The sequence below is a fragment of the Equus asinus genome, chromosome 6 (assembly GCF_041296235.1).
Source record: "Equus asinus isolate D_3611 breed Donkey chromosome 6, EquAss-T2T_v2, whole genome shotgun sequence".
NCBI lineage: Eukaryota > Metazoa > Chordata > Mammalia > Perissodactyla > Equidae > Equus > Equus asinus.
In genome coordinates, this window is record NC_091795.1 from 74,565,741 (window position 1) to 74,579,167 (window position 13,427).

General features: G+C 38.4%; 1 protein-coding gene across 13 annotated transcripts in view; it reads right to left on the reverse strand.

The window, feature by feature from the left end:
* The window catches only part of RASGRP3 (RAS guanyl releasing protein 3), a 96,899-nt gene that overhangs the window by 35,041 nt on the left and 48,431 nt on the right, over positions 1-13,427 (reverse strand). For 8 of the 13 annotated variants that reach the window (XM_070512268.1, XM_070512262.1, XM_070512263.1 and 5 more), the window contains 2 exons: positions 3,832-3,963; positions 569-764 (listed from right to left, as the gene is read on the reverse strand). In XM_070512268.1, the coding sequence (XP_070368369.1) occupies positions 569-638 (70 nt within the window). In that variant the 5' untranslated portion in view covers positions 639-764; positions 3,832-3,963. The remainder of the gene's footprint in view (positions 1-568; positions 765-3,831; positions 3,964-13,427) is intronic. The other 5 variants (XM_014854927.3, XM_070512271.1, XM_070512266.1 and 2 more) reach the window with 1 other exon arrangement.

A 13,427-nucleotide genomic window follows, 5' to 3' on the forward strand; every position in this document is an offset into this window, starting at 1 on the left:
CAAAATGCTGAGGTGGATACATAAACAACATAAAAAGCATGTAGCTGTAAAGTCTAAAACCCAGTAGGAGATATAAGACATACATGCAAATATAGAATCCCACAGATTGTGCTACCCACACTTGTCTAAGGCAAAAGACCAAGAAAGGATCACAGCAGCGTATGCCATGTGCTATTAGAAAGTTACAAGAGGCTGTGGGAGGGTGGAGAAAGCAAGCATCATTCCTGAATGGGAGGCTGGGAATGGTTTTCTGAACATCAGAGATGACATCTGAGATGAGCCTTGAAGCAGAATTTCAATGAAAGGAGTATGATAAAAGCAAGGAGGTAGAAAGATGCAGGGAATGTTCCAGAAACATTAAGTAGACAGTGTGGTTGGGGTATGAACTGTGGGCAGTAAAAGGAAGGAAATGCAGAGAGCAGTGTTACTGGGGAAATGGATTGGGGTCAATCAAAAAGGCCTTAAATTCCAAGGTATGGAGATTGAAATCTGTTCCACAGCAACATTTGCATCTGAAAAGGGGGAAGAGATGGTGTCACGATATACAAAAGAGAGAAAAGGCTCATACCAAACATCTCAATGCAAGTACTCAGCAGTTCATCTAATGTTGCTGCTTTCCCAAGTCCGCTGGACCCCATGGTTATTTAGCCGTTGTCAAAACACTAGAGACATTTTCAGCATCAGACAGACCATCTCTGTAATCATGCAAGTTGGGGATGTTTGTGCCTAGTGGTGGTCTCTGTCCTTAGTTATACTTCAAGACTCTAAAGAAACAAGAAAAGAAAGTTATCAGACTAGGCTTCAGACCCCATTAAAGCATCACTTTCCGGGACCAGCCCGGTGGTGCAGCGGTTAAGTGTGCACATTCCGCTTCGGCAGCCCAGGGTCGCTGGTTCGGATCTCGGGTGCGAACATGGCACCGCTTGACAAGCCATGCTGTGGTAGGTGTCACACATATAAAGCAGAGGAAGATGGGCATGGATGTTAGCTCAGGGCCAGTCTTCCTCAGCAAAAAGAGGAGGATTGGCAGTAGTTAGCTCAGGGCTAAACTTCTTCAAAAAAAAAAAAAAAAAGCATCACTTTCCTACCTGAAAAGATAATGACTTTCATTGACTGTATCTTTCTACAAGTATCAAAGTGACAGAGACTGCATCAACCTCCATGATGGCAAAACGCCTGCTAAGTTGTTCGTTAGCATGTGTGGTGCTCTGAGACCGCAGAGATGTTCCCTATTAAATACCCCGTTTTGCAGCTGAAATGTTTTTGATACAGATCTCATATTTTCTTTGCATTTTTAAGTGGTAAGACTTTCAGGAACATTATAAACATGGTTTAATATTATTAAAAATATATAGAAGAAGATAAATTTTAAAGTCCAAATATATTTATGAGCATTATCCTCAGTGATCACATAAATGCTTGATAACTGGTAAAAAAAATATCTTATTTGTCAAAGTTTTCCAATAGTAACATTAGTAGTAGTAGTAAAAATATTAACAATAATCCGTTGAACACCCAGATTATGTACCAGGCACCATACCAATGATTTACATATGTTATCCAACTTCACCTTCAGAACAATACTGGGAGGTAGTGATTATTATTCCTAGTTTATAGATGAGATCATGGGATTCACAGAGATTCAGTAACTTGCCCAGAAAAGCACACAATTATTAAGGTCTAGAATCAGGAGTCTATTATCAAATACAGCTTTGGGGTTCCATTTTCCCTTTTATTATTCCCCCAAGTGTGAATATCACATGCTGTCATAATTTTTCCCCCTTAATCTAGTGTGACAAATATCACTCCTCCGCATGGTCTCAGAAAGAAGATATAAACCAGATTATCTGTCACAGAGGTAGGAAAAAAATGTGGGGATGACAGCTGTCCCATTTTATAGCACTGTCGGGAAAAAGGGACTGGAAGCAACCTCTTAGAGTTGCTTATACTGAAAGCATCCCTGTCGGGGACACACGACCATCTTATTTTACAGAGCAAGTCTTTGATGCCGGGTCCCTACAGGGCTTGAAGTCCAGAGGTCACCATGGTATAAGACAGTTATCCACTTTGGACAATTTAGTAGGTAAATGTGGCCCTTGGGAATTCATCTCATAAACTGTTTGAAGTCAATGTCTCTTTCACTTTCAAAATGTATTCAGTCAGCTGGTAATCACTGATCACCTGACAAATGCTAGGCACTGGGCTAGGCCTTGAGGCTGCCAAGATGAACAGGTCATTGTTCCATCTCTGCCTTCAATGGGCTCATAGTCAATTTCAGAAAGCAAACACATGAATGAATAGGAAAAAAGCTAACGTCCATACATACAGTTATACTAGTTCAATAGGACCACTGAAGAGTGACATTTGAGTGAGTCTATTCACCAGGCACATAACTATGGAGGAAAAATGTTTACTGTGTATCATTTCCATGTAAGAACCATATTCTTGTGCTGAACCTACCACTCTTAGAGCATAAAAAGAAGGGTTGACTCACATGTGAAACAAAAATAGTAGAAACCCTGGATCAATACTCTCCCACTTCTGCTGCTCAAATGATCTGTGAAGGAATATTAAAGTTGCCTGGAACCATCTCTTTTACCAAGTTACCTTGTCGGGAAGGCCTTTCTTGACCATTTTATTTAAAACAGCACCACTTCTCTCTCCGTACCCACCTCCCATCTGGCATACCCTACCTCACTTCCTGGATTTTTCTTTATAACACTTATCCCCATGTAACATATTATTTATTTTATTTGTTTGTTCTTTAAATCTCCCTAGCACTATAAACGTAAGCTCCATGAACTCGGGGATTTTTGTGTTTGTTTTTTGGTTTACTCCCCAACTCCCAAGATTTTGCCTCTCACATAGAAGATATTCAGAAAGCATTTGCTAAATTAACAAATGAGTGAATGGATGGATGAAGAAAAGAATAAAATAAAAATTGTCAAAAGTTTGTCTTTGAATAGGTGTATATTTGTGTGAATGTGTACTATAAATTTTTGAGTCTATTTTTTAAATTTGTTTTACTAATTTAAATCAGCTTTTAGTAAACATCACTGAGACAGAAGTTCCTACCCACTTTCTAGACTTAACAGCATCTGCTTACCTTCATAATAAGAACTTGGTACCTCTTCCAGGACATTTTGGGGCAGCACTTAGCTGATTTCCCTAATGTAAGTTCTGCCAATCCCATTAAAAGTCAAGATTAGACAATTGACAAGTTTGATTACCTTTGGATAAATACAGACATTTTTTATCTTGTTAGTTCCGTTACTGAGTAGTAAATATATTACTTAGAACCAAACAACCTAGATTAACTAAACTAGTTTCTCAGGTCCAAACCGAAATTATTCAGCTGATCTGTTTGGGGAACGTGCCAACCTTCCACAAGGGGTTAGAAAGAACCTGCAACCAAAGATCTGTCACTGTTGTTTGGAGTTATATTTGCGATCTGTAAAGAAGCCAGCACAGGAGAGCCAGGTGGGCTGGGCTATCCGGTTACAATCTGTTTCTGTAATCAGTAGATGTGTCTGAATCCCGGCTTAGCATTCTGTCGCCTGTACATATACCTGAGATCTCATTTCATGCGTGTGGATATTATTGTGTCTACAACTGCTTTTTCAAAAGTAAACCTTCTTTACTGTAAAAGCAATATACATCCATCATTTAAAATGGGACAGTAAGGGAAAAGAAAAGGAAAAAAAATTACCCATAATCTCATGATCCAAAAATAACTTGTTAATATCATGGCATGTTTCTTTTAGTTTTTCTAGGCCTATTTATTTCAGTGTGTTCCTTACATAATCTACAATAGTTTAAAGAAATACTTGCCTATCAGTTTCACACAGATAGATATCCAGGTCTGAAAGAATTTTAAGGGCACTTATCATCATTGGAAAATGCAGTGGGAACACAGTCTACAGAACTTTTTATCCATCTTGAATAATAAGTAAGTTGGAGAACCTGATAAAAGAACAGAAAGAAATCCCCAGACAGAGTTAAATAATAGAAACCCAAAAGAATTCACATTATGTTAAAGACTTTTCAAAAACCTTGAATTATAGGTGGTTTTTGAGTTTTTGTCTTAACTTCACCCACAAAGTTAATTAAAAGACAAAATATTCATAGTATCTGATGACATGATATTTTTTAAACCAAGTAGTTTTAAAAAAAAATTCAACCCATTAAAAACCTACAAATGTAGCAAAACCAAAATTTATACACATAGTACAAAATACTATTTTAGTCCAAATACACATAGATCGGTGGATTACTCATTAAGAATTTCCAAACACTGACTTCGGAATGTTAGTATCTTTAAAACAGTTTGTTGTAGTGATCATCAAACTCTGATCTAAATCATTCCTGAGTGTCTCAACGTGAAAGTCAATGTTCTTTATTCCAGGCTGTTTAGTCTCCCAATGGTTTAGGACTTGCTTTAGTGTTGATAGGTACTCTCTGGCTGCAATGAAAATTATTGCTCCCCAGCATCAACATTTTCCCACAAATCTGAAAAGGACACAATAAGCCAAAATTTCCCCAAGGCTTGAATTAGTTGTAAGAGAAAATTTCTCACTTCAAAACGGCCATAGAGTTCCATTGAGTGTGATTGCCAAAGGCCGTGATGTGTTCATGCAGCAAAAGACTTTCATTAACACGACTGGCAAAGCCTCTGTCTTCAAAAAACTCCTTGTGAGGTTGCCTAGGACAATAGGAACTATGCTCCCAACTTTAGAAATAGTGGAAAGGAGCCAATTCCATGCAACCATCCATTAACGGTTATAAATTAGCACCCAGACTATTGACTCAGAACTTTTAGAGTTTTTAAAGATTGGATTTCAACATTAGATAAACAAATGAGGAAAGTTTTACTTCCCTCTGAGTAAAATGTGGATAATCCTCTTTACTCTACCAGATTAAAGAGTTAGTGAGGTAACATAAAATGTACCCACTGTGTGTCCTGCAAAACACTGGCTGCTCAGGAAAGTTGTCTCTCTCTGCCCACACTACCACTTCCCTTCCAATATTTAAAGGCTTTTAAGTTGAGAACTTAAAGTGATGTGGAGGACCAATGTGTAGAAGTGAGAGGAAAAGAGTTGTTAGTTTAGAGAAGGTAAAATAAAATAGGAGAAAAAATATTGTGACACTTGAGCATCTAGTGGTGGGGCAGGTGGCCTCATCAGCAATGGAATCCCATTCCTGAGAGCTCTTGAGCCAAAGTAAGGTAATGACTATCAAGGATGTTGTAGACTAAATTCCCAGACGGTGTCTAGGAAGCACGCCAAAATGACAGCGAAGGTTGCTCCTGGCTCTAGGATTGAAGGATTTATAAGGTGAAATATAACATCCAGTAAGAATTCAACAAATAGTTTTAAAATGATATTGGCCGCATAGGATCTCCCGAAGATAGTCTTGTCTATAGCATTATCTCTGTTGCAAGAAGAAACAAACAAAAAACCTTGAAGACTCTTCCCGCCTAATGGCAGATATTGTCTTTATATATAAACAATCACGTGTATGTCTTCACATTCATACGACCTTCATATAGAGACAAGGGAGTGTCTCTAAATGCCTAAATCCTTTGTGAAAATGAGTGGTAATTATCACAAATCTTTAAACATTAAGGACTAATGACTAAGATGTCATAGCATTTTTTTCTTCTGGCAACATTTAAGCTTATCTCCCTTCATCACCATAGACATGAGATTTTGAAAGTGCTGTGATCATATTCTCTGAGACTCCATGGGGGAAATCAGGACTACTGAGTTCAGTAAGAGAAATGATAACAAAACTCTGAAAGATAATTAATTTATTTGACAAATCTTACTGAGGATATATTAGACACCAGATACTATGCAAATTACTAGAATGACTGGTAGAGGAGTTTGAGGGTGAGCAGAGAGGACAAATTGGCGAACAAGACAGACATGATTCTTGCTCATATACTTTAGCAAAGAATTAAACAAGTAATTATAAAAGTATCTTATGAAAGGACGGGGCACTAATTCAGTCTAGGAGCCAGAGGAGTTTTTGTTCGGCAAAGAATGGGTGAAAAGATGGCAATTAAGAAAAGTTGAAAGACATTTAGAATGACTGAAGTATTAAAAGCAGCAAGAGATGAGACTAAAAAGTCAGTAGGAGTAGCTCAGGAACAGTATCGTAAGCCAGATTATGGAGCATGGACTATTTGAAGGGCAATGGGAAACCAGTGTTTTAAAGGTGAGTAGGAGAGTGGCAGGATCATATTTGGATTATTTACAGATCCCTCCAGCTGCAGTATGGAGAATAGATTAATAAAGACCTAGACTGGTGATTGAGAAACCAGTTAGTAGTCAATAATAACCGTCCAGACAAGAGATGAGTGTTGTCTAAACCAGCGTGTGACCATGGAGATGGAGAGAAGTGGTTGGTTAGAGAATATATTTTGAAGACAGATCCAGCAAGATTTGTTGATCCATTGGCTACAGGGAATGAGCAGAAAGGAGGAATCAGGGATAAACCCTGACATTTGGTTGGGTTATGGTGCCATTCCCCTAAACTGAGAAATTGAGGGGAGGGAGGATGAGTAGGAAGTTCATGGCAGGGAGGGGACAAATGATGAGTTCACTTTTGGACATGCTGAGTTGGAGATGTCTGAGATATCCAAGGAGAAATGCTGACTTATCTTATGGATGTCTGTTACAGACTTCTAGGTTGATACCTGAGCATATTTAAGTCCTAAGAATCAGTAGAAAGGGGAATTTAAGGGACGGGAGAAAGAGAATTTGATCCACATAACAAGGTCCCTGGGAGGACAAGAGTGATAAACTCATGCACAGGTGGAAAAATTTCCTTGGATAAAGTAGCGGGTCATCTCTTTCACAGCAGGAAAGAGGAAAACATGGGTCCAGATATGGGCAGATTTGTCCTTTTGATAGCAAGAAGTCCAGGAAGTTCTTGCCTGGTGACTTCTACTTACTCTGAAAAGGAGTCAAGGTCATGTCCTGGAAGGTATGATGGGGACAGGTCTGAGGTTTATCAAGAGGAGAAAATATGCAAAAGATATTGTGAATAACAGAAGACACCAGAATTATTAGGATTATCTTCATCCAGAGTAGAAGGCTGATGCATCTCTTCTTCTGGAGTTTGCTTTGAGAAGTTTAGCGTTCTTTGTTCCTTGGGCTGTTACACCTCTCACTTGTGTCATGTTTCTGAAACTGTTCAAGGTAACTTTTCTAGAACAGGTCATATGGCAAGTTTCTTCTGTATGGAGCAGACATTTCTGAGTTTCTGCTGTTATAGTCTAGTTACACATGGTTTCCATAAGTATGAACCTCTGAGCTAAAGCATGGCTGGCATTTGCAAGGTGGTTTCTTCCCAATGGCATGGATCCCTGCTCCCATTTCACCTAGCCTTGCTTGAAATGGGGAAGAGGAAGATAGACACATTGGAAATGAAATAATAAAAAAATCATGTACCTCTCACCCCTTTGGCTTGATCCAGGATATTTCATTCTGGCAATTACAACCGCAGCCACCATCCCCACATTCTCTACCCTGCCAGCCAGGATTTCTGGATCTCTGCCCCACCAGACACATTCTCCAATGCCCTCATCATCTGTTGCTTTCAAAAAACTCATAAAACGTGCGAGATACATTACTGTTTTTTCTCAGTTCACTCTTCATATTTAGTATTGTTTGGGTGTTTCTGCATTGGTCTTGTTTTAACTTTAATTTTCTTTTTCTTTCAATTTCACCTGTCAGTTCTTTGAAGATAGATATCTATTTTATTTCCTCCAATCAGTTACTTTTCCCAGTGTGCTCCATCGCAGTCTCATTACCAGCACTGTCACAGTTGTTTCTACCACAAACCAATTGGGATGGTATGAGGTTAGGAAATGAGCCTAGCGCTTAAAGCAAAGTTAAAACATTATAAACGGGCCATAGTGATGATCCAGAGAATAAACTATCCCACATTTATGGATAGTGGAGCAATATCCCCAGTGGCCACCCCGTGGCTGAGTAGTTAAGTTCGCGCACTCCACTTCAGCGGCCCAGGGTTCGCCAGTTTGGATCCTGGGTGCAGACCTAGCACCACTCATCAAACCATGCTGAGGTGGCGTCCCACAGAGAAGAACCAGAAGAACCTACAACTATGATATACAACTATGTACTGAGGAGCTTTGGGGAGAAAAAAAAGAGAGAAAGGAAGATTGGCCACAGATGTTAACTCAGGGTCAATCTTCCTCACCAAAAAAAGAATGACAGTAGGGAGTATGCATGGATAATACTATAATTCTCAATTCTAAACGTAATTTTTTTCATTCTTGCCTTGGATGGGTTTATTTAACGTGATAATGACGTTTCCCTGGGTTTTAAATTTCTAGTTGTTGTTGTTTATTTGCTTTTTCCTGCAAAGAGGTTTTACTAAGTTAATGGGGTATTAATAATCAATGTTCTCCTGGATTTTAGAAAACAAAGTAATTATAGCCTCTACATATACTACTTGGTGGTGGCATATAATGTGATAGACATAATATTGGGAAAATTACCTATTTTATGTTTAAATCTTATAACACCCTGAAAGCTAAGTATTATTCTCATTTCATAGATAAGGAAATTGAGGCCTAGAGAGGTTAAATTACTTGTCCATATCATGTTACTAGTTAAGTTGCAAAGATAGGTCCATATGACTCCAAACATTTGTATTTTTTCCACTACCACACAAATTTTAGCAGTTGTTAAGGCTTGCCTATTGGATCAATTTCTAGGCATTGTCTAGAACAAATGTTTACTATTCCCTGTGCTTAGCTTCTAAGCATGCTATCACTGGCCTATTGTCTGAAAATGAATAACCTTCATTATTACAGCAAGCCTCACAATTCAGGGACTCACTGGTACCAAATACTGAACAGATGTCAATAACCAGCTCAGAGCTCATCTCTCACTACCTCACTGCATTTTTTGGTAACAATTAAGTAACAAGGTTAAGCTGCATTTTATTTATTTTTTCTTGGTTACTGGTATTTAATATTGATGATGAAACTAACTTATTTAGAGCTTCCTGACGAGCTGAATGAAAAATGAAAGTCTTGAAGAAGCTCTAGTAATAAATGCGATGAAATGCCAAAGTCCAACCAAGGAGGTATTTTCCTAGCATTTGGCCAGAACTGAACACGAAAGAGAACTGAAATATACACATATCAGATATTTGCAATCAGATAGTTTCCAGCTCGAGATGTGCAACCACACAGAAAGGTTATGACCTACTACGGCAACTCCAACGTTCAAATTGTAAATAATATCCCAAAATAAAACCCAGAACTAGGAAATGTTTTCCTCAGAAGTCAAAATCTTAAACTTTGGTAAAATGATTTTTTTTAAAGGTCAATGTTTTCTTCTCCTGAAGATGCCAGTATTATATTCACCAGAACCCTGTCTGTGGCACTAATGCTCTGGAAGGACCTTGTTCCAAATCCTCTGAAATAAAGTCACTTCCTTCCTCTTTGACTGTTCATTTACTTCAGAGTGAGTTTGATGATGATGATAATGATGGAGGAGGAGAAGGAGGAAGAGAAAGAGGAGGAGGAAGTCATCTTTTTTAGTGCTCCTGTGTTAGTCACTGTGTTGAGTGCTTTACCCAAAGAACTCTGAGATGCCAGACCCCACCCCAGAAATCCAGCAATAAATAAAATACAGCTAAACCTTGTTACTTAACTGTTCCCAAAAAATGCAAGGAGGCCTTGTGAGATGAACTCTGAGCTGGTTATTGACCTCCGTTCAGTACTTGATATCAACACTAACATGCTCACACCTTATGCGTCCATCGTGAACAAGAAGACATTTTCAATAATTGGCAGGAGTAAGTAAAACCCTTAGAGATCCTCCTGCTGGGACCACATAACAATCTCAGGGGACAGAATCTGTACAAAGTGAACTCCAACAGAGTGAAGACACTACACAGAAAACCTCTAAGAAGCAAGAGAATGTGAACAGAAGGCACAGCCTGGAATACAAAATCTCTCTCTAACCTGCGTTCTGGGGGTGGAAGCTGCCTGTCTCTGAAAATGTCAGGAAAGGGTTTTAAAACCTGAGTTCTAAGTTGCTTCACAGGAATGCAACAAGAAGCACTAACATAATGAAAGATTGCCTTCAAAAGTATCTCCACCCTCTCAAAAGAAGGAATTTGTTTGGTTGAGCAAAAAGGCCAATGAATCCCTATTAAATGTTAAGCCCTGTGCTACAGGCTGGAGATGTAAAGAGCCGTTCACAAGGGCCCATTCCTATGTAGAAGACGGATTATAAACTGGTTATTATAACACAATGAACCTGTTAAGTCCAGTGTCATAAATGTATGCCCAGGACATTATGGGAGCACAGAAATGGGACCGAACTCAACTGAAAAGATCTAGGAAGACTTCCTAAAAGAGGAGACACCCAAGAATATTAAGTTTTATGGGTCACGAAACTAAAACAGAAAATGCCAGCTAAATTCAGTGGTGTCGGACAGAAAAGTGGCTGGAAATATCTGAGCATGATTCCAGAATTGGACACAGGATAGATATCACCAACCTGCTATCAAGAAACTTCTCACTTAAAAAAAGAATAGGAACGCACAAAAGACAACACTTAGAACAAGATCTGATGATGGTAAAATGATTGGGGTCAAGTAAGGATGCGTTGAGTTCTGAATTGTCTTTGGATTAATAAAAAGCTTAAGTAAATGAATGCACCTGGACAAGCATGGGGGCTGCACAATGCTTTATTATTATTATTGTTGTTATTCATCTTACCATCCAATTTCACTATTGACAGTGATAAGCTTTAAAAGCTAAATTTCTTACACTATTTTAATGCTAACTTTCATATAGCTAGATACAGACCTGCTTGAAGGTGTAATATTAATTTCTCTTCTACAAATGAAATTGTACTATGTTATCATCTAAGTAAAAACATCTTCCTCTTGTTTAGAAACCGATATGTTTATAGTAGTCTCTTATAGGATGGTAAAGTCTCAGTTTGAAATTACTTCTGAATCAGAGATTTGGAGCTAGATTTTTTATTGGAACCAATTAAAAGTAAAGTATAGTAACCAAAGGAAAATATGCTTTTGAAATTATTTCTGTACTCTCAGTTAAATTTACACAGCTTGAAGCCCACAATGAGAAGGCTCCACTTAATAAATTTGTCATTCTATTTTATTTCAGATGTTTCTCCTACAGCAAATGTTTCTTCCTTTCTCTAGAAGGAAAACAAATCTCAAGAAGTGCTGACATTTCTCTTCCTCCCTTCTAAGACATTAACTAATTTCACCTTACTCTTGAAGAGAAATCACAGTACATATTGACAAAAGAGAAAACGTAGATGACTAGAAAATTTCAATAGTATCTTAGGTCCCATTCAAATTCTCTAAGGTTCACTTTCATCATCTTTAACATAAGAGAAATAATATTACTCTGCCTTCCTCAGCAGAACAAAAAAAAAATTCATTTGAAAAAAGTTTTAAGAGTACAAAGCACAATGAGAAAAAGGAAGTCCGAAAATTACAAAATTTCCAAACTATATTTGTAAAGTGCTTATTCAGAATTTAGAATATATTTCCCCATTAGAACAATATTATAAATCAATCAATAGCGTATTATATATGGAGGACACGTTACATATGGTGGGGATTTGTCAAAAGTGCTGAAAAGAACTTTTGGAATTCTCAAGGAGTTTAGAGGTTCATAGTACTGGTTCCTTAGAAGACAAATTAGCCTTCACAAATCGTGTGACTCCTAGATACACGAATCTGATGGATACTTTTTGCTCATTAGTAGATCTAGAAAGACAAAGGAGGAGAAAGAAATAGGAAGAGAAAGACAGCTTTTCAAAAGTCCACTGTTAAAGAGAGGAGGCGAAGGAATGGTAATAAGGATTTTGTTGGTACAGTTATAAAAGAAGGGAGGAATTAACAAATTGGAACTAAATTGTTAGCAGTTTAAGTAAACATGAGGTGTCTTTTCTGGCCCAAACAAAAAAAAAATGAAAAACACCAGCTGTCTATTGGCCATGTCTCCTGTCTCCCCATCCTTCATAGGCAAGTAGAATTTGCTGGCTCGATTCCATCCCCCTTCAGACCACCAAAACCAAGCTCTGTCCAATTCTCCCTCCACTTCCCACCCCCACACCTCACCAGAACCACTCTGGCAGAAGTCACCAAGTTCTGGCAGAAGTTACACTAAGGCTCAGCAGCTGTGTGTTATCTCCTGACTACACCCTCTGTCAAATTCTCCCCTCAGATGGTTTTCCTGGCAACTTCTCTTCTCTGGTTTTCCTCCTGTGCCTCTGGCCACCCCTTCTCAGTCTACGTGCAGACTTTTCTCCTACCACCGAGAGTTCACAGCTCTCCATGCCTGGTCTTTTCCTCCTGCCTCAAACTCTCCATGGTAAACTCATCCACAACCATGGCTTCAATCATCATCGATGTCGGTGACTCCAAACCAAAGGGCGGCCAGCTGTGTGGTGTACTGTAGAGGACAGAGTGGGCTCTGGAGCCAGGCACACTGGAGATCACATCCTAGCTCTGGTACTTACTAAGGTGTGACTTTGGACAAGATTTACTTAACTTTTGGGTAAGTGTTCATATACCATCATACATTGTTAATGGAAATGTAAAATGATCCAGCCACTTTGGAAAACAGTTTGGCAGTTCCTCAAAAACTTAAACATAGAGTTACCATATGATCCAGGAAATTCACTGCTAGGGATATACCCAAGCGAATTGAAACTTACATCCACACAAAAATTGGTACACAAGTGTTCATAGCAATATTATTCACAATAGCCCCAAAGTGGAAACAAGCCAAATGTCCATGAACTGATGAATGGATAAACAAAATGAAGTATATCTCTACAATGAAATGTTATTTAACCATAAAAAGGAATGAAGTACTGATACATGCTACACACGAATAAACCTTGAAAACACTACGCTAAGTGAAAGAAGCCAGACACAAAAGGCCACATGTTGTATAATTCCATTTATATGAAACATCCAGAATGGGTAAACCCATAGAGACAGGAAGTAAATTAGTGATTGCCAGGGTCGAAGGGGCGGGAGGAATAGGGAGTGACTACATTGAGTTCAAGGTTTGCTTTGGGGATGATGAAAATGTTCTGGAATTTGATAGTGGTAGTTGTACAATCTCGTGAATATACTAAAAATCACTGAACTGTATACTTTAAAGGATAGATTCTAATGATATACGAATTATATCTCAATTTAAAATTTTTTAATTAATTAAAAAATATATCCTGTTCACTTTCCTAACTTGCTGTATCTCGTATATTGCCTTCCTTAATTTATGGCTCAAGATGCCTCCCAATATTCCATGCCAGAAATTTGGGACTCACCCAAGATTTCGCAGCACCTTCTGTCACCATCCCTCCATATCCAAGCCTGATCAT